General features: G+C 38.0%; 1 protein-coding gene across 1 annotated transcript in view; it reads right to left on the reverse strand.

The window, feature by feature from the left end:
- The window catches only part of BSN (bassoon presynaptic cytomatrix protein), a 551,915-nt gene that overhangs the window by 146,660 nt on the left and 379,448 nt on the right, over positions 1-25,807 (reverse strand). The window contains exons 3-4 of the mRNA XM_053689411.1: positions 17,061-17,669; positions 9,508-16,272 (exon numbers count right to left, since the gene is read on the reverse strand). Of these exons, the coding sequence (XP_053545386.1) occupies positions 9,508-16,272; positions 17,061-17,669 (7,374 nt within the window). The remainder of the gene's footprint in view (positions 1-9,507; positions 16,273-17,060; positions 17,670-25,807) is intronic.

Consider the following 25,807-nt stretch of genomic DNA (forward strand, 5'->3'; position numbering starts at 1 on the left):
CACCAACCTAAAGCTCTCTGGTCTTGTGAGATTATCTTCAAAGTCTTGTCATTTTTGTGAGGTCCCTGAAAGTATTTTAGAAAAGGAAAATTTTAGTTTGAGAGCTGTTTATCTAGTTATGCAGGTTCTGGGTGTGAAGGGGAGACATCTACAATACAAGAAAATATATAAATATGTATATTTTGCTTGATTTCTCTCCTTGCAAACAAGTTTTGGATCATCAGGCCATTGGTGAAAGAAATTCTCTAAGAAAATTTTAGTTCATGCAGTTCCACTTAGACAGAATTTCAACTGCAATTGTTACATGCAGTGGCTGTTGTTAAAACCAGCACCACCTATAATGATAAGCAAATAGAATTTTCATGTGCTTTGAGTTTTTACCTCTTGAATGGTATTGAATGTATAAGAATATTTTTTGCGTAATTAACCTATTTTGAAAGTATTAGAAAGCTTTAGGAATAATAGTTCTAAAATCCTAAAGGTTGAAGCTGCTGAATGAGCCTCAATGTGTGATAAACCATCTGCTCTGATGATGGTGATTTGTCAGAGATTTTGACCTGACCTGTGCCAGATAAGATGTTAGAACAATGGTAAAGATCTTTGGAAGGGTTAATAAGCCAAAGGAAAGCGACATAAACATGAAATTATTATTTTTTTGCATTGAGGAGTAGTTTGTGATTCTAACAGTGACAACGCTTTTTCAAAATGGTCCAATTTTTGTAAATTAACAAAATTCTATAGCACAACTCAAAAGACCCTCCCTTTTGCCGGGTCTTAAGAAACCTAGGAAAGAAAGAACCCTGTATATCTGATTAAATATATTCGATATACCTGGTAATCAATTTAGCAAGAATTTAAAATATTGCAAAGACTGTCTTGACTTTAATATTATCTACAGGGATAACCTAACTCTTGATAACAAACAAAAATCCACTCTTTTTGTAGTCATCTGCGAACACACTGCTGTTTCCAATATAAAGAATGTTGAAGAACATCAAAAAGATCAACAAAAGTACAGAATCACATATTTTATTCCACAAGGGGAAGGGTATATGTAATAGCCACATTCCCTTAGAGTTTTGTGAGGTGTCTCTACCTACACCATTGGCCAGCGGTCATCTGCCCACCTGTTCTGACACAGTTCTACAACAGTAATTCATATATAAGTATATATATATTTCACTTACCTAGGTGTTTGTCTCTGGCAAAAAAAAAAACAAGGTAAGAGCCTAAGAGGATTGAATGTAGTTAGGAGCCATTGAGATTTTTCTTGGGATCCAGCCCAATTCCTCAAACATGTTTCAAGCTATGTTTATTTTCACTTAAAGAGACATTAATGATCAAAACAGAAAAATATATATTAATTTGAATTTTAAATAGAAACCTTTTCACAATACAGAGTTTCAGAGATAGCTTTTACTGTGCATGGTCAAGTAAGACATATGCACATATGCTCTGTGTACCCACATTCAAGCACTGCATCTGCTCAGTAAATCAACTTGCGGCATTGCCCACGCAAAACGAACCACTGATGGCTGTGTGTGCAGGGAGCATGACTGAATGATGCTCCACAAAATGTATGTACATATGCTCTGTTCGCTCATGCACAGTAAAACTGCTTTTACTAGAAAATGTTTCTATTCATAATCCACGTGCATCTCAGTTTCGACCGCTGGGTCCCTTTAATCAGGTTCATGGCAAACATAAAAGTCGAAAGTCATTTATTGTTGAAAGTAATTTATTGTTAAATTGCATTTATTAAAGTGAATGTAAACTTGCGCTTATTAGCTCAAGTCATACGATAGAAGTTAAAAAATGAATGAGACTTTAATTCATGAAATGTTTAGTATATACTTATCTTCAGGAATATTTAACATGAAACGCTATAAGGATAAAAACGATCCTCCGGTCGCCATATTCAGCAATTGATTGACAGATGACTCATCTGCAATCAACTATATACTAAACATTTCATGAATGAAAGTCTCATTCATTTTTTAACTTCTATCGTATGGCTTGAGCTAATAAGCGCAAGTTTACATTCACTTTAAATTGACTTATTTATTCTGGCGTAAACATATTAAGAGCTCCAACAGAAAAAAAATAAAGTGATATATATTTATATATTTTTATTTTTTTTAAATGTCCATTTACAACATTATGTATGCTCTGGTGACTTGATTTCTCTACTTTTTAATGAGATTGATTCCTGTAATGGTTATTTTGATAATATTGTGATGTGTAATTAAAAGCTCACTGGTGAATTTCACTAATAAGGACAGAACAGAAGGCAGAATAAAGGTAATTAATCCCAAACTGCTTATACAAGCAAATACTGCTCTGAACATTAAGCAGAGATCAAATCTCTGGTTAATTTTCAAAAAGTGCCCCAATTGGACCCCAAATAAAGTATATTTTACATTGCTGTCATCTTGTAATACCAGTGTACATTAGCGTGTGCTGGTATTACAAAGTGGAGAGCAAATATCACTTTCAAGAAATCTATATTTTGCGCTCCACTTGTAATCTGGCCCTTTGTTGTATCTAAAAGAGAATGCTTCAAAATGTATTATGATACTTTTTCCTTTTTTTTTTTCTCACTGACCTTCCTGTATTGAAGAAGCATTTTTTTTTTGTGGGTGTTGTCTCGGTTAGCCAGACAACAATCATGCACTTCCTGTTTCACTTCAACAGGCATACTTAAAGGGACACTGAAGCCAAATTTTTTTCTTTTGTAATTCAGAAAGAGCATGCAGTTTTAAGCAACTTTCTAATTTACTCCTATTATCAATTTTTCTTCGTTCTCTTGCTATCATTATTTGAAAAAGAAGGCATCTAAGCTTTTTTTGGTTTCAGTACTCTGGACAGCACTTTTTTATTGGTGGATTAATTTATCCACCAATCAGCAATGACAACCCAGGTTGTTCACCAAAAATGGGCTGGCATCTAAACTTACATTCTTGCATTTCAAATAAAGATACCAAGAGAATGAAGAAAATTTGATAATAGGAGTAAATTAGAAAGTTGCTTAAAATGTCATGCTCAATCTGAATCACGAAAGAAAAATTTTGGGTACAGTGTTCCTTTAAACTGTTTTGTACAAAAAATATACATATATATATATATATTACTATTATTATTTCTTTTTTGTACATGTTAAACTGCTACTATTTTATATACATGAGTAAAATGCCCCTTTAACAACAAACAAAAGGTGTTTTTTTAATGCCTCCTTAGGTTCACATATTTAGTTCATAGTATCTGCATTTTTATATAAATATTTAAAATGCATTATTTTAGTTGTTGAGAAGTCATGGTTCTATAAACAACTATAGTGTTTCTGTACAAACAAGCTTGAGAACCGCTGCGCTGAAGAATGGACACAAAAATGAGACTTAAAGCCAAAGGAAATATAAAATGTAACTTGCATCATTCAGATACGGCATGTCATTTTAAGATACTTTAAAATTCCCTTAGAATTTCAAATGTACATTGTCCTTTTGATATCCTTTGTTAAAAAGCACCCCAAGGCTCAGGAGCAGTAATGCACTATGGGAGATAGCTTCTGATTGGTGGCTTCACACATATGCGTCTTGTCCGGACTTGCTCTCAGATTGCTGAGCGTTATAGTACTTTTGCTACTCTTTTGCTTCTTCCAGATTCCCAGATGCGCATGCCTGCTCATACCTTCTGAGTGCACATGTGCCTTTTGCAATGCCTCTTCTTCTGGCGGCACTATTTTGTATGCTTTGGTATTTAAAAGAGAACAATCCTCTTTGCCTACTGCTCTAGTGGGCAACACAAGCGCATTTCATTCTTTCTCTGCCTGGATTCCTGACCTGGTATTTAATTTGCATGTTCTTTTACTTTGCACATGCAATTGTAAACTCTATTGCTTTGCAGACATATCCCTAAATGTACCTGCTTAGTTATGACATTGGGGCCGATTTATCAAGTAAGTGTCTGTCCGACATGATCAGCTCAGCGTATCATGTCCGACAGACATCGCTGAATGCCGACAGCATACGCTAAAGGCATTTAACATTGCACAAGCAATTCTGGTGAACTGCTTGTGCAATGTTTCCCCCTGCAGATTCGTGGCCAATCGCCCGCGAGCAGGGGGTGTCAATCAAGCCGATTGCATACGGGTAGGAGACGAGTTAAGGAGCAGCTGTCTTAAGACAGCTGCTTCTTAATGGCTGTTTCCGGCAAGCCTGAAGGCTCGTGCGGATACAGCTGCATTGGGGCCAATTGACAGCTTGTTAAATCGGCCCCTTGGACAGTATTTAGATATCTCACACTGCTTTGTAGATTGTTACTGGTTTTTGCCTACTAGTGTAGGACCTTTGGTTATGCTGAGCCTGCAAAACTATCACAGAGTTATACAATTCAGCGGCGTTCCCTTCAATGACTGTCCAAGTTACACTAACCTGACTCCAGCAAACTTGTAGTCAGTACTATGTTTTGCGTAAAAAATTAACAAGAGCTCTTAGGATGCGGAAATCATTCTAGCATAAATCACGATTGTGCCCACACATTCGTGTTTACTTTCAACTTGTAATACGAGCGCTAAACCCGAAACACGCAAACACCAGCGAAAAAAATATTTCCGCTTGTGCGCAGCTTTTAAAGCACCACTCATTATCTGGCCCTTTATTTTTCAAGTAGCACATCCTCTTAATAAATTTTAATTTCATCATAATTTGCTTAGGAAATGTTATGTCCCTTAAAAATAAGGAATATTTAAAGGGACACTGAACCCAATTTTTTTCTTTCATGATTCAGATAGAGCATGCAATTTTAAGCAACTTTCTAATTTACTCCTATTATCCAATTGTCTTCATTCTCTTGGTATCTTTATTTGAGATGCAAGAATGTAAGTTTAGATGCCGGCCCATTTTTGTGAACACACTGTGTTGTTCTTGCTGATTGGTGGATATATTCACCCACCAATAAACAAGTGTTTTCCATGGTCCTGAACCAAAAAAATAGCTTAGATGCCTTCTTTTTCAAATAAAGAAAGCAAGAGAACGAAGAAAAATTGATAATAGGAGTAAATTAGAAAGTTGCTTAAATGTGCATGTTCTATCAGAATCATGAAAGAAGAAATTTGGGTTCAGTGTCCCTTTAAATCTGACAATGCAACCTACCCAGCCTTCCAGTGCCTATATTATTATCTATGCAATATTTTACTACTGTTCATTCTTTATTGCAGTGGTTCATTCTTTAGTGCAGTGGTTCCCAATCTTTTTTGTAGTCACTGTAGACTTCATTTTGAAATTCATCCGACGTCCTAGGTTTATTTTTTTATATACCCCTGTCACCCCAATAATGAAAGTATATGGAGTTTAAATTCAAAAACATCTGTCATGCATATTAAATGAAGTAGTAGCATGTAAGTAGTATGTTACTTACATAAGTTTATTTAATGAATCCAATCTGGGGCTTAGCGGCTAAGGTTGAATTAGAGAGTGGAGTCTCAAGTGTTCAGTAGGTGGAGTTATGATGGATAGCGGCAGAGACATGTCTAGTCTTTGGGTGGGGTGTGCAGGGACGCGGTTAGGCAGTGTGTAGGTGTCTCTCAGAGTTCCCTGGTTTCACTTACAGAAACCAGGAAAAAAATTTAAGGGAGAGAGAGCTAATTTTATTTCAGATTAACGTCTAGTATCTTATCTGCAATGTTAATATATTGGGGTAGATTTACCAAAGGCCAGACGGACATCTCTGCCCCTGTCTGCTCGGCATCGTGGCTAGCAGGAAGCATACGCTGCCCGTATTTATCATTGAACAAGCTGTTGCTTTTGCAGACTGTCAATCACCCTGTGGGATAAGTCCGGGAAATAGAGAAATGCCACTTTAGAGTTGGCGTAGTAGGTACAGAAGCAATGATCTGTTGGCCGCTCCTTCTTAACTATCGGCTTCAGGCTCACTCATGCGACCCTGCAAACGAAAGTGCTCCAAAGCTACATTTGCAGCTTCTTAAAGCCTATTACATGTAAATATTTGCACCAAACTGGTGATACATGAAAAATATTATATAATTCTAGCATAGCAGGTTACTCTTGAATAATAAACAAAAAAATATTGTATGATCTGAAGGCACAATAAATTAAAAAAAGATAATAATCCTGTCCTGTTTTTCCTGTAATTTACTACAAATTTATATTTTTTCGCTACTGTCCAAAAAATATGCTGCAGTTCTGACCTTGGTACATGCTCCTTAGTGATTGCTTAGAACAGTGTACACATTTATTTATATCTAATTTCATTACTCCAAATTCATTTAAAAAAGCAAAAAAACATTATGCAGATTGTTTTTTCAATTATATTATGTATTTTTTTAGAATTATATTAACGGTTTAAGTGTTGAAAAATAAAAGTAAAATGGAAATTGGAAATCACATAATAAATAATGAAAGTATTTTGCAAAGTATTTTTTTTCACTACATATAATTAAATATTTTTTTTAATTTAATATTAGTTTAAATATTGCTGCAGGAAGTAGAATTGAACAGCACGACTATCTATATGTTTTCAGTAGTAACAAATTAGTAATACATTGTAATAGTATTTTATTTTCATATAAAAAACATAATGTTTAATAGTCATCAAAAGACAATATTTCATACAAAAGCTGTGCAGTGTGACATATCAGGTCTAACCATTGGGAGATATATTTGGCTGTCAGTTAAATACACAGCATATATGTAATTACAGCAACAGAAAAAGCCTACTGGCATTGCGTGCACATCAGACGAGAGAGAAAATGTCCGAAAATAGATTGCACAAAGAAAAAAAAAAAAGCTGGTTCAAAAATAGGATTTTAAAGAAAATCTCAAGTAAAATAGCCAGGAAAAAGCTAGGACAGTTTTCTGAACATATTATTTTATCGACAAAACACAGATTTAAGAAAATATATAAATATAATATATATTTATTACGCTTCTGCTGCAAGCAGGTCATTTATTGCTCAGTGTAGTACAGTCAAGTTATATTAATTTTGCTGCGGAGGATACCACACTACAGCAAGTACAACTGGAAGGTAAATGATATATCATTTTAAAAATAAACAATCCAAATGGGGGGAGAAACTAATAAAAAACACTAAAATGTTAAAGTGACAGTAAAGTAAATAAAAAAAAAATCATAGTATGTTTAACCCATTAAGAAATGCCAGAAAATGTTTTAATAAAAAAAAGCTTTTTCAACTGTCATTTTGTTAGGAAAAAAATACTGTCAGCTTTTTAAAATCAAGATACACTTATTGAAAACACTCTTGAGTATATGTCGCCTTTGCTATCCAATACCTGTGTAGCATGTAGCAGGGTCAGTTTATTGAAGCATACCTAAAGGAAGATCCTAGAGAAAAAAATAAACACTTGTTTCATGTACCCAGAGTGCTTCCCTGTCCCTGCAAATAAGGATACAGTCAATAATTGGAGGATACACACATATTAGTTTACTGTCCATATTCTTATCTGGGGAAGCATAGGAGAGCGCTTGGCGAAACAATATGTTAAAAAATAAATTATAAGAAAATAAAACTACTGTCCCTTTAAGCACAAAGTATGCACGACATCTAGTCCTTCTGGGGATATGAAAAAAAAATAAAGGTGAAGATAAATTACAGGAAAAGCCTTGTTTGCCACTATAGTTCATTAAAGGGATACAAGCCCCAATTGTTTTCTTTCATAATTTAGATAGAGCATGGAATTTTAAGAAAATTTCTAATTTACTCCTTTTATCAAATATTCTTTTTTCTCTTGCTATCTTTATTTAAAAAGCAGGAATGTAAAAGCTTAGGAGATGGCCCATTTTTGGTTAAGAACCTGGGTTGCGCTTGCTTATTGGTGGCTAATCCCAAAATGGGCCGGCTCCAAAGTTTTATATTCCTGCTTTTTAAATAAAGATATCAAGAGAATGAAGAAAAATTGATAATAGGAGTAAATTAGAAAGTTGCTTAAAATCGCACGTTCTATCTGAATCATGGAAGAAAAAAATGTGGGTTTAGTATCCCTTTAACAGTTTTATAGGAAACTTAGTTTTAAATTTAAAGTCTATTTTAGGATAACAACTAAGAACACATAATATTCTATTTAAAATAACAAATAAGAAAAAAGAGCCCACAAAAGGACTCTAAGTGCAGTATAATTTATTACAAATGAATAAAAAGACTGTAGCCCCAATCCATTTAGTAGAGCTACTCACAAAAAGCAACCTCAAACATGTGAGGTATGTATTAGCGTTCAGTATCCCAACCAGCGGTCTCCCTGGAAAGTATAAAAATGTCCACGGAAAGATTGTCCACTTTACACAATCCTATAGGCGTTATAGGGGCTGTTAGCTCCGTCTAATCCAAAGGATATCTTTCACAGGCCGACTCTCGTCAGAAAATGCTCAAAAGTATAACTCCAGTCCGGGTTAACGTGATAATGTCAGTGACGTGAAGGAGGCGTGCCTGACGCGTTTCACGGAAGTAACTCTGCTTCATCAGAGGCAATGTCATGACGTGAAGGGGCGTGCCTGACGCGTTTCACGGAAGGAACTCTGCTTCATCAGAGGCAAGAGAGATTGCCTCTGATGAAGCGGAGTTACTTCCGTGAAACGCGTTAGACATGCCCCCTTCACGTCACTGACGTTATCACATTAACCCGGACTGGTGTTATACTTTTGAGCATTTTCTGATGAGAGTCGGCCTGTGAAAGATATACTTTGGATTAGACGGAGCTAACAGCCCCTATAACGCCAAGAGGATTGTGTAAAGTGGACAATCTTTCCGTGGATGTTTTTATACTTTCCAGGGAGACGGCTGGTTGGGATACTGAACGCTAATACATACCTCACATGTTTGAGGTTGCTTTTTGTAAGTAGCTCTACTAAAGGGATTGGGGCTACAGTCTTTTTATTCATTTATAATAAATTATACTGCACTTAGAGTCCTTTTGTGGGCTATTTTTTCTTATTTGTTATTTTAGCTTCATCTACCTGATTTGGCTGTCAGGCATTAGAGAGCAGCCAGACTCTGGAATATTACGATTGAAATACACTTCACTAACATCAAAATTCAAGCAGGATTCCTGGATATGTGAGACTTTTTTACTTATCAAATCGAATCTTATATCACTTTATTTATTTTGTTTGATGATTGCAGGAAGCAAGTGTTCTTTATTGGTTAAAATATTGTTTTATATTTTTGTATATTTATTTTAGTGCTATGGTTTATACCTGGCTATATTAAGTTCAGGAATAAACAGTTTTATTGAACACAATATTGTTTTTAAGGAGTGCGCTAGTTAGTGAGGAGCTTCTTAACAAAACATTTTTTTAGCTTTTAATCTCACTATTTACATTGTTTGTTTTTTGATTATTCATAATATTCTATTACCCAGAAAAATTATTGTCTTTTTAAGACACCATATAAATGTATCTTATCTTTATACTTCTCTCTCTCAAGTACATATATCTAATGCTATATTTCTATCTATGGTATGGTGGCATGTCTCTTACCTGGCTACTTTGTAGCAACTGATGCTGATACAAAGAGAACCTATCCTTTGTAGAATCCTCAGATGTGGGACTGATGGGCTTAGGATCTGATAAGGATCGCTGCATGGTTTTGATGGGACGTGGTAGGATCTGCTGGCGTTGAGTGTTGTCAGCTGTGAAATGCTTTTGGGGAGTTACGTGTGCCTTGTTGAGTCTTTCACTAGAAGTAAAGGTGGACTCCAGCAACCTATGAGGTGACAGTGGTGATACAGGAGAGTAGAGTACCTGGGGAGACTTAGGGGGCTGCCGAGTAAATAGTTGAGAGAGAGTATCTGTTGGTAAGTGGGATTGATAACCAATTTCTAATGGGTCAGGCTTCTTCTTTTCAAACTTACTTGCCCCCTGCTGTCTAGAAATGTTAGCATCTATGGGCCCTGATGTTACAATCTGTATGTTGGACGAATATGGTGTTACGGTTGTAGGGACACTGAGCTGGGGAACCACAATTCCATGGGATTGGGTTTCTGGTTCAGTTTGGCAGGCAAGGCTTTCTCCCCGTTGAGTCTTTTCTGGAGCAGATATGTACTTAACAATTTCAACCTTAGGATCGTGGGTTGTAATATGAATAGATGGGGAAACTCTCTGAAGTTGGTCTGGCTCTGTCTGCACAGAGCAGTCACTAATAGTTTGGATAGCAATGCTTGATGTCCCCTTTGAATCATGCTTGCTGTCTGAACTTGAATCAGAATGGCGAGAAAACCTGGACCTCCGCCTACGCACTGGTTGCTCCCATTCAGCATTGTCCTCATCATCTGTCTGGACACTGCAGTCAGTGCTGCGTTTTGTTCTGCGCCTTCGTGACATGTAAAACTTGTCCTCCTCATCCTCATCATCAGTTTGCACGCTGCTATCAGTGATCTTCTTAACTATGTATTGTTCATGACCATCATCTGTATTGTATGCATCTCTTAAGCGTGGCATAGAGTTTCTCTTCTTTATAGGCCTGTTTACCTCCCACTGCACCTCTGTTTGAAGTGACATCTCTGAAGTAGAGTTGGTCAGTGGCCTTTGTGGCCCAGGGAAGCGAGGCTGTCCTTGAGCATCTGGTATTGTGGGTGCCATAGCCATAAATGGTTGGTTCATAGGTGGCCAGTGGCCAGTTTGAGCAAGAGTTCTCTGCATTTCTATAGCTATTTCTGATACAGTCTGAGGCGGAAGCCTTGCAGTTTGTTCAGCTGGTGGTGGCAAGGTCTTCTGTCTTTTCTGCTCCTCAAGCTGTTGTTGTAGATGCTGCTGTAGTTGCTGAATTTGCTCAAGCTGTAAACGCTGCTGCGCTAGCTGCTCCCTTTGCAGAGCAAACTGAGCCTGGCGCTCTTCCTGCTGTTGCTGCAGTACCTGGTGTTTGATTGTGTGCAGCTCTTGCAACTCCCTCTGAACCAACATCTGCTCCTTTTCTCTATGTCGTTGCAGTTCTAACCGCTCTCTCTCTAATTCCTCATGTAAGCGCATTTGTCTCAGTGTTTCCAACTCAATTCTTTCTCTCTCAATCTGTAATATGTGTTCTTGTTGCTTTCTTTGTCTCTCCTCATCTTTCTCCTTCTCTTCTTTTTCTATTCCAGCCTTCTGGGATGTGGAGGTTGACTGACTTTCAGAAGCAAGTTTTTGACCTGTATGTTGTTGTTGGGTTGAACCAGGATCTTTTGAAGCTGAACTTTGTAAACCAGCATTTGCTTGAACATCACTAGACACTGTTCCAACCTGTTCTGTTCTCAAGGTAGAAGATGTAACAGAACTTGAAGGAGCTGTGGTGGCTGGAAGAGCAGTTCCAGTACTGGCAATTGTTGTGGTTGTACTAGATGTGAATGTGGTAGCAGGTTTCCCTAAATATACAGGGGTTTCTATTACTGAAGCTGTTGTAGCAGCTGGAAACCTGCTTACTGAAGGGTAACGGTATTGCTGTGCAAGAGGCATCCTTGGGGCTACAAGGGGAACTCTTGTTAAGCTTGCTAGTGGTACAGCTGTCATATTCCCTGTACCATATGGCCTATACAAACCTCGAATCATTGGCCTAAGAACAGATGCTGGCTGTGTTGTTATTGGAAGTGTAGATGCTATAGGTGTATTGATGGTTGAGTAAATCATACCATCAGCAGCTCTAACAGTAGGGGCAGGTGGATACATCTGCCTAATAGCTCCAGATCGCAGACCAGAAATATTATACTGTGCTAAGTTTCCAAAACCTTGTCGACTATCTGAGAAATGAGGACCATGCATCATGTTTTGTCTAATAGATGCCATTCCCTGCTGACCTGATAGGATGCTATTTGTCGAAGGCCCAGCAGCAGGCCCATACTGCAACATATCAGGACTGCTAGTATGTCTACCCCCATACTGATCCATAGAATTAAGTGCTGCACACATTCTACTAATTTCACGAGCTGTTGTTGCACTGTATTGGGCAAGGTTAGATTCTTGCAAGTTTGACAAATCTCTGGAATATCTGTAGTCAGAGTAAATATTTGACATAGAGTTATACCTTCTCATGGGTAATGAGTTACTAAATAAATCAGTGGGTTGCCTAAGGTCAGTGAATGAACCATACTGCAATCCTTGGCCCGAATAGTTCCCATTTGTGAAGTTCATGCTGTATGAGCTTTTCATTGTAGTCAAGTCCATAGCAGAGTCTCCTCCAGTGGCAGGATATGGTTGGTAGTTCATTCCAATGTCAGACAAATTGGTTTCTGACATGGATGAATGTAACCTGCCCATTGTACCAAATTGATAGAATCTCTGTTCTTCATACATATTTTGAGTCACAGGAGCAGGTAGAGGTGGCAGAGGTTTTGACTCCCTATAAGGATAGTTTTCTGAGAGGTCTTGTTCCCTCTGACCATAGTACTGACCTCCAGGTCTCACTTGCTGTGCTGTATCCCCACCACTTTTATCAGGCACATTTGAAGGATTGTATGACCCTGCACAACTACCTCCAAAGGGGAACTTGTAGACCACATCACAGCAGACTACTTGACTTTCAGGTTTGATTCCAGTAAGATCCAAAGCATTTGATGGTGGTGGCTCTTCTCGAATAATTTTAGTTACTGGCCCAGATGTCATTTCATCTAACTGTACCATCATAGTGTGAGGCTGGTTTCCAGCAAGATTAACTGAAGGAACTTGTGCTTTTTGCTCATGTACCCCTCTGTATGTTTCTGCAGAAACCATACCTTTATCTTGTTGGAATTGCCTTGGCATAGAATTTAGGTTAGCAACATTATGGATGTTACTTGTTTGTGCTACCACATCTCTTTTAACCATGGAGGGTACCTGACTGGGAAGATTATATCTTGCAAATATGTCTTTCTGCATACCAACATTTTCTTCTGGTTTGCTGACAACAGCAGATACACCACCACTATTTATCCCTCCCCTCATCATGCCTGACTGAGTAGCTTGTTCTACATGTCTAACTTGTGTTAAACATACTGCACTTCCAGTCCCTTGTCCAAAGTCTACTCTGTTTTGATATGGATCCCCATAGACTAATGGTTGTTTTGTCTGTGATGCAATCATAGAAGAAGCAACAGTTATGCTGACTGTGGTAGCTGTACCTATAGCAGCATGAGATTGTTCTTGAGCATTTAAATTAACAATCAGAGGCTGGACAGCTGTAGAGTGCCGTGTTGGAGACTGTTCCATATTTAATGAATATCTCCTAGAATCAGTAGCTAATGAAGTAAGATCCATGCCATGGTCTGTCATAATAACTGGTGCTGTTTTAATTGCAGTTCGTAAATCAACAGCACTGCCACTATGTTTTGGACCAGGCTCCACCCTAGATGTACCAGGGACAGAAGATATTCTACATAATGATATGTTCTCAGGTGGTAAAGGACCCCAGTTATATGTAGCAGTAGAACTATCGGTAACAGAGGTTGCAGGTCCTTTCATAGACGTGGAAGTCCTTTCTATGATTGTATGTGCCTTTGTGTAGCTTGGTTGTATTTGTGCTTGATGAGTTTGAGAACTACTATTTGATGTTTGATTGTAATTTTGAATAGTTTGTTGACGGTTAAGTCTGGTTGGAGATGTTACTGGTGAGGTAGAGGAACTGACAGTTTTAGGCTTAGTTTGGCTTGATGAATCAGATGCTAATGTGATGACCATAAAAGGAGCTTCTTGAGAAGACTGCTGCCTTGAGAGACGAGGTGACCTAGTACGATCTGATGTCTGTGTGCCATGAGCCACCATAGGTGACATTGAGAAAGTGGAAGTGGTTGAAGGAACATCAGATTGTCGATAAGTACCATGAGTTTGAGACGAGAATTCAGAAGTAGATCTGTTTCCAGATGACAAACTGATTCTTGAAGGTGAATGTGTTGGACTTTGTGTTGGTGAGGTAGGTGAAAGTGGGGGACTAGAGCTCTTAAAAAAAGAAATAACTTTTGATGTCAAAGAAACATTTTCCCTAGTATCATCTTTGCTCTGTAAGTTATCTTGCTTCTCTGCAACAACTCTATTTCTATACTGATCTTCATTTGAGCTATAATCAGTGGTGCCTTTGGAATGTGCATAGCTTCTATGAATTACATCAGAATACATAGGAGATGTGCTTGCATTTGATGTAAATGTCTGACTTATTGTAGATGTGGTGGTGGTAGATCCTTTTCCATACTGATAAGTAGATGTTATAGTTTTGGTGCTGGGTACTGAGGATGAACTGTGGAGCTTTGCTTGATCTAGTCCATCCTTAGAAAAGTGTTGAGTTACACGCACATTAGGTATCACTCTCCCTATACTACTTTCAGAAGATGCAAATGACACTGGTGCGGCTAACTGGGTGGGACTTGTTCCAGGTGTGAGAGCCCCACTTGCTTGTTTCATTAAGTCATTGTATGCATTTTCTGCATTCAGAAACTGTTTATCTTGGTAGGATTCAGCCTTCTTATCCTCTGGTGGCATTGATAAATCCATTGATGAGGACTGGTGCATCCTAGCAATGTTCTGTGATGTTTGCAAAATTTCATCATAAACAGTACCAGACTTTGTTAAATCCATGTGGTAGTCAGTTTGAGAGCCACCAACCTGACCAGACTCATAGCTGTACTCATCAATGTACTGATATTCAAAATTATTCTGGTTTTCTGTACCAATATAACCAACCTGTTGATAATTATTGCCATAAATCATGCTTTGCTGAGATTGCTGCATCTGTTGTTTCTGAAACATTTCAGCTTTCCTCATCATTTCTTCATACACCTCTTCTGCACTTTTCAAAGGCTTACTATTAGAGCTGCTTGGAGATTTCTCTGTTGGAGAATATAGAGACATAAATGTTGGTAAGTTATACTCACTTCCAGACTTATATAGTTTAGAAGCAATTATTTCAAAACCTTCTGCTTCAGAGTCTATTGAAGGTGAGTATTCTGAACAGGATGATCTATGTAGCTCTTCCATCTCTGCAGCTTGCCTTAGCTCTTCCGTTGGGGATGCATCTTCAATGGGAGATAGATTACTGGGAGGAGTTTTGGATCTCTCTCTTCTTCTTTGTGCCCTCAATTCTTCTTTGTCTCTTTTTGTTTTACGTGCAGTGCTCCGAATACGCTGCTGTTCAACTTCTCTCATTTTTTCTTGCTCTCTTAGAAGCTCTTCTTCTTCACGAAGTTCATCTTCCTCTGAAGAATCCTCTATGGTTGGCAATAAGGGACCATGGGAGCGATGCCTTGCTTTTCTCTGTTGCTTAACTTCCTCCAATCGCTGTCTTCGGCTAGGGCTACTGTCACTATCTTCTTCAAGAGATGACATGGATGTAGGAGAGGTACCAGAGGTGTAACTTGGTGTTGTTGCCGGTAAAGTTGAAGAATAATCTCCTCTAGATCTTTCCTCTGGTGATCCAGTCAAGCTTTCCATTTCTAACTCTGGCTCTCTGTCCAAACTTATATCTGTCTCATGGTCAAGATCCATGTCTCGGTTGTAACTATTTGTGCTGTTTAATTCAATGGTTTTAAAACGTCTGAGTCCTCCTTGAGAAGCAGCAACATCCTCTTCATCTTCAGCTTCCATATCTTTTCTGTTTTCCTCATACATGTTACTTGCATTGTAAGCAGTACGCCTTTTTGAAGAAGAGACTTTGTTTTTTTCAGAGTCTGTCTTTTGTCCGTTCTTGCTACTACTATATTTTACATGATTATACTCTTCTTCATCATCATCTTCAAGATTATCTTCTTCTGCACTCATTTCTAGAATCTGCCTTCTCATAAACTCCTCATCAGAAAATGGTCCCTTTACTTGCCTAGTTGGCAAAGGTGAAAATCCTTCGCTACTGTCTTCAACATAGTCATGCCGTAGCTTACTGCCAAAATCATCAGATGACTCAACAATTTCCCTTTGATCCCTCTGGTTTTCCCACTCTAGAGAGTCTTCATCTTCTTCAAGGATATCTTCCAATTCTTCATCTGAATCAAAGGCTTCAGGAGTAATAGAAAGTGATCGTGGCCTCTGCTTTTGCCTCTGATCTTCTCGTAAAGAATGAATCATTTTTCCGTTATCACCGTGTCCCTGGCCTTTAGTTTCCAAAAGAGGTCTTACAGTGCTTTCTAATTTAGTAAGTTCAGATGGACTCGGAGGGCTGCGCTGAGATATACCTGTTCCATTTAATTTCTCTTCCTCTTGCTGTACTAGTCCAGCAATCTCACTTTGTGAACTAGAAATTCCATCTGAAGAATAACCTGTGTCACTTAGGCTTTGAGGGCTACGTGATACATCATGAGAATAAGGCTTGCTTATATCCTGTAGGAAAACAAACAAAATATATTTTAATAAACTCATATTTCAGAACAATAATGCATAATATTATGACCATGTTTATTCTGTCACTGAATATACTAACTTGACATTATTTTATGATCTTTAAGAATCCTGAAAATGAATTCCTTCTTTTGTTTACAAAAGTGGGAAAGTCAGTTAAAGTGACAGTCTAGTCAAAATTAAACTTTCATGATTCAGTTAGGGAATGCAATTTTAAACAACTTTCCAATTCACTTTTATGATCAAATTTGCTTTGTTCTTTTGGTATTCTTTGTTGAAAGCTAAACCTAGGTAGGCTCATATGCTAATTTCTAAGCCCTTGAAGGCCGCCCTTTCTTCAATGCATTTGACAGGTTTTCATAGCTAGAGGGCGTTATTTCATGTGTGTCATACAGATACCATTGTGACCACGCCCATAGAGTTACAAATGAGATGGCACTGATTGGCTAAATGCAAGTTTGTCAAAAAAACTGAAATAAAAGGGCAGTCTGCAAAAGTTTAGATACAAGGTAATCACAGAGGTAAAAAGTATTGTAGTATAGCCGTGTTGGTTATCAAAACAGGGGAATGGGTAATAAAAGGATTATCTATCTTTTTAAACAATAACAATTCTGGAGTAGACTGACCTTTTAAACATCTGGCGATCTCTGTATTATGACATAACCAAAATATTGTATTAACTATTTATTTTCTAGGATACCATAAATGTCTTTATCTCACTGTACACTTTTACAGATCTTCAGTTTAGAAAAAATATTTAAAAAAATCACCTCCAGATCTTTAGCCTTTTGAATCTCAGAAGACGACTTGCTGTTCCGTGTTCCGGATTCCTTTTTGCTCCCAGAGCTCTTTCCTTTTGGCACCAGCTGTTTTGACACCTTTTGAGATTCTGCAGGAGTTTTGGATTGGGTGATTGCCTCTGGGTGTTTTTTATCTTCACGAATGGTCTGTGCCTTACCCTGTTCCGAACTCCTGAGTTGATCTGATTCAGGTATACGTTTGTCTTGAAAAGTCTCTGGCTGATGTCCTGGGAGATGATGTGATATTGCTTTTTGTTGACCTGCTGTACCAGTTGTATGGGAAAGGGTTGATATAGGTCCTGGTTTCTGGGGCTGGGATGATGGTGTCTGAGTAGGTCCTGTTTTCTGATGACGGGGTGATGTTGTCTGGCTAGGAACTGGCTGATGCCGGGGAGATCCTGTTGCCGGGGTTCCTGGCAGATGCTTGGGTGAGGCTGTTGGTGTAACTCCTTGACCATGCCGAGGTGAACCAGGAAGCTGTTGCTTTGCTGTATGTGGTAGGGCAGATGGTGGAGCATCGCCTAAGCTTCCCTCTAAAAGCCTCTGAGTTTGGCAATTCAAACACAGCCATTCATTTTTCTGAAATAAAAAAATTCCACAATAATCAGATATAACAATGAAACACTCAGCTACAAAACATTTTGCTTTAGATCTTAAAGGATCAACAGAGCTGAACATAAAACTTTAAAATACATGTTTGGGATCTTTGGAACTAAGTCACTCCACTGTCCTCCCAAGGACCTATTAAATGGGCACATTACCCAGCTGACTTAACTGGTCCTCCAGCTAAAATTCAAGCCAATATTAAGATAAAATTATCTAATATTTTTTCCAATGTTTGTTGCACAAAAAATATTCAATTAATGTGTGCTTTACATAGCATATCTAACATTTATAAATAACAGGACATGTTATAATAGTGCACATTATTATACTGTCCCTTACCCGGCTACTTCTTGGTTGGCAAAAATTTAGTGGAGAACACTGCACTCTGTATTATCCTCTAAAAATTAAGGATATATTCTTAAAAAAAAAAAAAAAAAGTGTTGAAAAGATGAACTAGCACATGGTTTACAAAAATAAATAAAACTTACAGGTAAAGACTTCATGACCATAAAATGTAAAGGTTTGAAGAGAGAATGCAGAGAGTTGATATGATAGAAACCCAAATATATTAAAGAATTTAATCAAATTAAAGGGACAAATTGTAGGCTTAAAGGGACACTAAACCCAATTTTTTTTCTGTCATGATTCAGATAGAGCATGACATTTTAAGCAACTTTCTAATTAACTCCTATTATCAATTTTTCTTCGTTCTCTTGCTATCTTTATTTTAAAAGCAGGAATGTAAATCTTAGCAGCCAGCCCATTTTAGGTTCAGCACCATGGATAGCGCTTGCTTATTGGATGCTGACATATACCCACCAATAGGAAGCATAACCAAGGTTCTCAACCAAAAATAGGCAGTCTCCTATGCATCACATTCCTACTTTTTTTTTAAAAAAAAGATAGCAATAGAACGAGGAACAATTGATAATAGGAGTAAATTAGAAAGCTCCTTAAAATTGCTGCTCTATCTGAATCATGAAAACAAAAATGGGTTTAGTGTCCCTTTAAGCCTACAATTTGTCAATAAATGAGCAAAACCAGAACAAAGAGTCATGATCTTAAGTTGAAGGGCAGCAGTTTGAAAAGTGTCTGACCCATTAATAGACTTCCAATGAAGATGTAAGGATAAATATAATTAAGGAATTCTAGAATGTCAGGGATATGCACAAAGCCATTTTTAAATAATTAAAAGAACTTGGAAGTCTACATTTTATGAGTAAGAGAGAGTATCCAATTTATAAAATAAAAACAAAACAAAAACATTTCCATTTAAAGGGACATGAAACTCAGATTTTTTTTTCATGATTCAGATAATTTAAAAAAAAAGTTTCCAATTTGCTTCTATTATCAAATTTGTTTTGTCCTCGTGTTGTTGAAGATATCTCAATAGGTAGTGTGCATGTGTCTGGGGCACATGAAAGGAAACAGTGCTGCCATCTAGTGCTCTTGCTAATGTATAACATTGTTGCAAAAGTACTGCTGACACGTGCACGCTCATAAACTTACATTTCTGCTTCTCAACAAAGGATAATTTGGGTTTTATGTCCCTTTAAATACATTTCATGCACCTCCATCTAATTATGGGTGCTGCCTTTTTTGGAACCTAGGTTACACTGCAGGTATGTGGAGCATTGCTGCACATGTGCAAACAGGTCAGCACTGGAATAGAAGTGAAAACTAGATTTCAACATGGCGGCACCCATGACTGGGGGGGAGGGGGGAATTACCTTAATACTATGCTATACTCAAAATGTATTGAGTGCTTAATGTCCTTTTCAAAATGTACATCCCTTGATTACCACCTTGTTTAAAGGTACAGTGAAGTTAAATTTCCATTTTCATATCTCTAATTTATTTCTATTATCTAATTTGCTTCAGTCTCTTGTTCTCATTTTTTGAAAAGCATACCTATGTAGGCTCAGTAGCAGCAATGCAATACTCAGAGCTAGCTGCTGATTGTTGGCACATATAGACTTCTTGTCATTGGCTCACCTGTGTCCAGATAGCTCCCAGTAGTGCATTGCTGCTCCTTCAACAAAGGATACCAAAAATGAAGGTCATTTAATAATATCAACAAATTTAAAGTAAAGCAAACTTGTTTAACGTCATGCAGTGGGATCGCTGATCAAATGCTGTTTTGGGCGATTCCCCCCACTACCGGCCGGGGATCGTTAGTGGCCTGATGGGCAGCACTTCCAGGCTTGATGCTCCCTAAGCAGCTACAAACCTCCAAGACCCCTTATTTGAAAGAGAATTGGAGCAGTACCACAGGGCAGATGTTTTAAAAATAAAATAAAAAAATAATAATGGGGGTTTGCTTTGGAATGGGTCATTATATGTGCAATAAAAAAATCTGGTATGTCTAGAGACCCATAATAAAGTTTGATTTCTAAAAAATAAAGTTACTATATTGTGAATCTGCTAATATATCATTTGTGTGGGTCACTCAGTGAAATTTGGCCAAATGTAGGTAGCTAAAAAAGGTTAAAATGAGCTCAGCACTGGGGGTGAAAAAAGGCTTAGCAGTGAAAGGGTTCAAACTGGATGCTCTATATTAATCATGAAAGAAAAACTTTGGATTTCATGTCCCTATAAACTAAGTGCATTTTAATGAGAGCACACTTAGACCTAGATTTGGAGTTTGGCGTTAGCCGTGAAAACAAGCGTTAGAGGTTCCTAACGCTGGTTTTAGGCTACCGCCGGTATTTGGAGTCACTCAAAATAAAGTCTAACGCTCACTTTTCAGCCGCGACTTTTCCATACCGCAGATCCCCTTACGTAAATTGCGTATCCTATCTTTTCAATGGGATCTTTCTAACTCCGGTATTTAGAGTCGTGTCTGAAGTGAGCGTTAGAAATCTAACGACAAAACTCCAGCCGCAGGAAAAAAGTCAGTAGTTAAGAGATTTCTGGGCTAACGCCGGTTTATAAAGCTCTTAACTACTGTACTCTAAAGTACACTAACACCCATAAACTACCTATGTACCCCTAAACCGAGACCCCCCCACATCGCCGACACTCGAATAAATTTTTTTAACCCCTAATCTGCCGACCGCCACCTACGTTATCCTTATGTACTCCTAATCTGCTGCCCCTAACACCGCCGACCCCTGTATTATATTTATTAACCCCTAATCTGCCCCCCTCAACGTCGCCTCCACCTGCCTACACTTATTAACCCCTAATCTGCCGAGTGGACCTGAGCGCTACTATAATAAAGTTATTAACCCCTAATCCGCCACACTAACCCTATAATAAATAGTATTAACCCCTAATCTGCCCTCCCTAACATCGCCGACACCTAACTTCAATTATTAACCCCTAATCTGCCGACCCAATCTCGCCGCTATTCTAATAAATGTATTAACCCCTAAAGCTAAGTCTAACCCTAACACTAACACCCCCCTAAGTTAAATATAATTTAAATCTAACGAAATTAATTATCTCTTATTAAATAAATTATTCCTATTTAAAGCTAAATACTTACCTGTAAAATAAATCCTAATATAGCTACAATATAAATTATAATTATATTATAGCTATTTTAGGATTAATATTTATTTTACAGGTAACTTTGTATTTATTTTAACCAGGTACAATAGCTATTAAATAGTTAAGAACTATTTAATAGCTAAAATAGTTAAAATAATTACAAATTTACCTGTAAAAGAAATCCTAACCTAAGTTACAATTAAGCCTAACACTATACTATCAATAAATTAATTAAATAAACTACCTACAATTACCTACAATTAACCTAACACTACACTATCAATAAATTAATTAAATACAATTCCTACAAATAAATACAATTAAATAAACTTGCTAAAGTACAAAAAATAAAAAAGAACTAAGTTACAAAAAATAAAAAAATATTTACAAACATAAGAAAAATATTACAACAATTTTAAACTAATTACACCTACTCTAAGCCCCCTAATAAAATAACAAAGCCCCCCAAAATAAAAAAATGCCCTACCCTATTCTAAATAACTAAAGTTCAAAGCTCTTTTACCTTACCAGCTCTGAACAGGGCCCTTTGCGGGGCATGCCCCAAGAAGTTCAGCTCTTTTGCCTGTAAAAGAAAAAATACAATACCCAAGCCCCCCAACATTACAACCCACCACCCACATACCCCTAATCTAACCCAAACCCCCCTTAAATAAACCTAACACTAAGCCCCTGAAGATCTTCCTACCTTATCTTCACCTCACCGGGTTCAACGATCTGTCCAGAAGAGCTCCTCCGATGTCCTGATCCAAGCCCAAGCGGGGGGCTGAAGAGGTCCATGATCCGGATGAAATCTTCATCCAAGCGGGAGCTGAAGAGGTCCATGATCCGGATGAAGTCTTCTATCAACGGCATCTTCAATCTTCTTTCTTCCGGATCCATCTTGCAGACCTCCGACGCGGAACATCCTGCTGGCCCGACGGACTAACGACGAATGACGGTTCCTTTAAGGGACGTCATCCAAGATGGCGTCCCTCGAATTCCGATTGGCTGATAGGATTCTATCAGCCAATCGGAATTAAGGTAGGAATATTCTGATTGGCTGATGGAATCAGCCAATCAGAATCAAGTTCAATCCGATTGGCTGATCCAATCAGCCAATCAGATTGAGCATGCATTCTATTGGCTGATCGGAACAGCCAATAGATTGCGAGCTCAATCTGATTGGCTGATTGAATCAGCCAATCGGATTGAACTTGAATCTGATTGGCTGATTCCATCAGCCAATCAGAATATTCCTACCTTAATTCCGATTGGCTGATAGAATCCTATCAGCCAATCGGAATTCGAGGGACGCCATCTTGGATGACGTCCCTTAAAGGAACCGTCATTCGTCGTTAGTCCGTCGGGCCAGCAGGATGTTCCGTGTCGGAGGTCTGCAAGATGGATCCGGAAGAAAGAAGATTGAAGATGCCGTTGATAGAAGACTTCATCCGGATCATGGACCTCTTCAGCTCCCGCTTGGATGAAGACTTCATCCGGATCATGGACCTCTTCAGCCCCCCGCTTGGGCTTGGATCAGGACATCGGAGGAGCTCTTCTGGACAGATCGTTGAACCCGGTGAGGTGAAGATAAGGTAGGAAGATCTTCAGGGGCTTAGTGTTAGGTTTATTTAAGGGGGGTTTGGGTTAGATTAGAGGTATGTGGGTGGTGGGTTGTAATGTTGGGGGGCTTGGGTATTGTATTTTTTCTTTTACAGGCAAAAGAGCTGAACTTCTTGGGGCATGCCCCGCAAAGGGCCCTGTTCAGGGCTGGTAAGGTAAAAGAGCTTTGAACTTTAGTTATTTAGAATAGGGTAGGGCATTTTTTTATTTTGGGGGGCTTTGTTATTTTATTAGGGGGCTTAGAGTAGGTGTAATTAGTTTAAAATTGTTGTAATATTTTTCTTATGTTTGTAAATATTTTTTTATTTTTTGTAACTTAGTTCTTTTTTATTTTTTGTACTTTAGCAAGTTTATTTAATTGTATTTATTTGTAGGAATTGTATTTAATTAATTTATTGATAGTGTAGTGTTAGGTTAATTGTAGGTAATTGTAGGTAGTTTATTTAATTAATTTATTGATAGCATAGTGTTAGGTTTAATTGTAACTTAGGTTAGGATTTCTTTTACAGGTAAATTTGTAATTATTTTAACTATTTTAGCTATTAAATAGTTCTTAACTATTTAATAGCTATTGTACCTGGTTAAAATAAATACAAAGTTACCTGTAAAATAAATATTAATCCTAAAATAGCTATAATATAATTATAATTTATATTGTAGCTATATTAGGATTTATTTTACAGGTAAGTATTTAGCTTTAAATAGGAATAATTTATTTAATAAGAGATAATTAATTTCGTTAGATTTAAATTATATTTAATTTAGGGGGGTGTTAGTGTTAGACTTATCTTTAGGGGTTAATACATTTATTAGAATAGCGGCGAGATTGGGTCGGCAGATTAGGGGTTAATAATTGAAGTTAGGTGTCGGCGATGTTAGGGAGGGCAGATTAGGGGTTAATACTATTTATTATAGGGTTAGTGAGGCGGATTAGGGGTTAATAACTTTATTATAGTAGCGGTGCGGTCCGGTCGGCAGATTAGGGGTTAATAAGTGTAGGCAGGTGGAGGCGACGTTGTGGGGGGCAGATTAGGGGTTAATAAATATAATATAGGGGTCGGCGATGTTAGGGCAGCAGATTAGGGGTACATAGGGATAATGTAAGTAGCGGCGGTTTACGGAGCGGCAGATTAGGGGTTAATAATAATATGCAGGGGTCAGCGATAGCTGGGGCGGCAGATTAGGGGTTAATAAGTGTAAGGCTAGGGGTGTTTAGACTCGGGGTACATGTTAGGGTGTTAGGTGCAGACGTAGAAGTGTTTCCCCATAGCAAACAATGGGGCTGCGTTAAGAGCTGAACGCGGCTTTTTTGCAGGTGTTAGGTTTTTTTTCAGCTCAAACAGCCCCATTGTTTCCTATGGGGGAATCGTGCACGAGCACGTTTTTGAGGCTGGCCGCTTGCGTAAGCAACTCTGGTATCGAGAGTTGAAGCTGCGTTAAAAATGCTCTACGCTCCTTTTTTGGAGCCTAACGCAGCCTTTTTGTGGACTCTCAATACCAGAGTTATTTTTATGGTGCGGCCAGAAAAAAGCCGGTGTTAGTTTTTCGGGTCGTTACCGACAAAACTCCAAATCTAGCCGTTAGGAAGGCTTAGGAGCGTGCACGTGTGCTTTGAATCATGAAGCATTACTACTAACATCCATGTCCATTTTGTACCAATGGTACATCTGGCACTGACTGCAAGAAGAGAATGCAGACATATGCTTCAATGAGAGCAAATTAAAGGGACATAATACCCATGTGCTAAAAAATCACTAGATAATGATGCAGCTTAAAGGGACAGTCTAGTCAAAATTAAACTTTCATGATTCAGATAGGGCATGCAATTTTAAACAACTTTCCAATTTACTTCGATTATCTAATTTGCTCAATTCTTTAGATATCCTTTGTTGAAGAAATAGCAATGCACATGTGTGAGCCAATCACACAAGGCCTCTAGGTGCAGCAACCAATCAGTAGCTACTGAGCATATCTAGATATGCTTTTCAGCAAGTGATATCAAGAGAATGAAGCAAATTAGATAATAGAAGTAAATTAGAAAGTTGTTTAAAATGACATGCTCTTTCTAAATCACGAAAGAAAAAAATTGGCTTTTATGTCCCTTTAATTGACATAAAAATGTCACCTGAACATCTCTATGCAAAAAAGGAAGATATTTTACATCAAAAATTCTTTAGCCAGTTATTCTTTAGGTGCTGTCAGTTGCATGTTGAGAAGAAATAAAACACAACAGACAATCAGCTTCATCAGTGCTGATGTCACCCTCAACTCTCCCGATTTTCGCGGTACAGTCCCGATTTTAGGGGTCTGTCCCGGGTTGCTTGCCATCTGTCCTGTATTGCCCTATGCATTTAATATATATATATATATTAATTCTATTGGGCCCATACTCAGAAGCAGCTGGCTTTTCTCTCGCAGGGTTAGATACCTGTTAGATTCCCTGGGGAAAACTAATGGTGTGTGGGTTAAGCAGGAGTAAGAAGGCTGTATACCCTCTGACCTCAGGTAATGGTAACCTCTAAACTCTGATAGTGATGACTTCTAACCCCTGGGGGTAATGCTAGCATGCATTCAGTTTTATACAATGAGCAGTGCTAACACCAGGGTAACGAACAGTGGCAGCCGCAGACTGCCAGCTAATGTGCTTGCCAACCCCAGGACCCCATACAATGAATTACAATACCCATATATGATGTAGTGTGTGTGTGTATCTGTATGTATAAGTGTGTGTGTATCTGTATGTATAAGTGTGTGTGTATATGCATGTATAAGTGTATGTGTATCTGTATGTATAAGTGTGTGTGTATCTGTATGTATAAGTGTGTGTGTATTTGCATGTATAAATGTGTGTGTATCTGCATGTATAAGTGTATGCTATGTACTGTGCGAATCTGCATGTATAAGTGTAAGCTATGTAGTCTGTTTGTATCTGTATGTATAAGTGTGTGTGTATCTGCATGTATAAGTGTATGCTATGTAGTGTGTGTATCTGC

Source organism: Bombina bombina, chromosome 7 (genome assembly GCF_027579735.1).
Source record: "Bombina bombina isolate aBomBom1 chromosome 7, aBomBom1.pri, whole genome shotgun sequence".
Taxonomy (NCBI): Eukaryota; Metazoa; Chordata; class Amphibia; order Anura; family Bombinatoridae; genus Bombina; species Bombina bombina.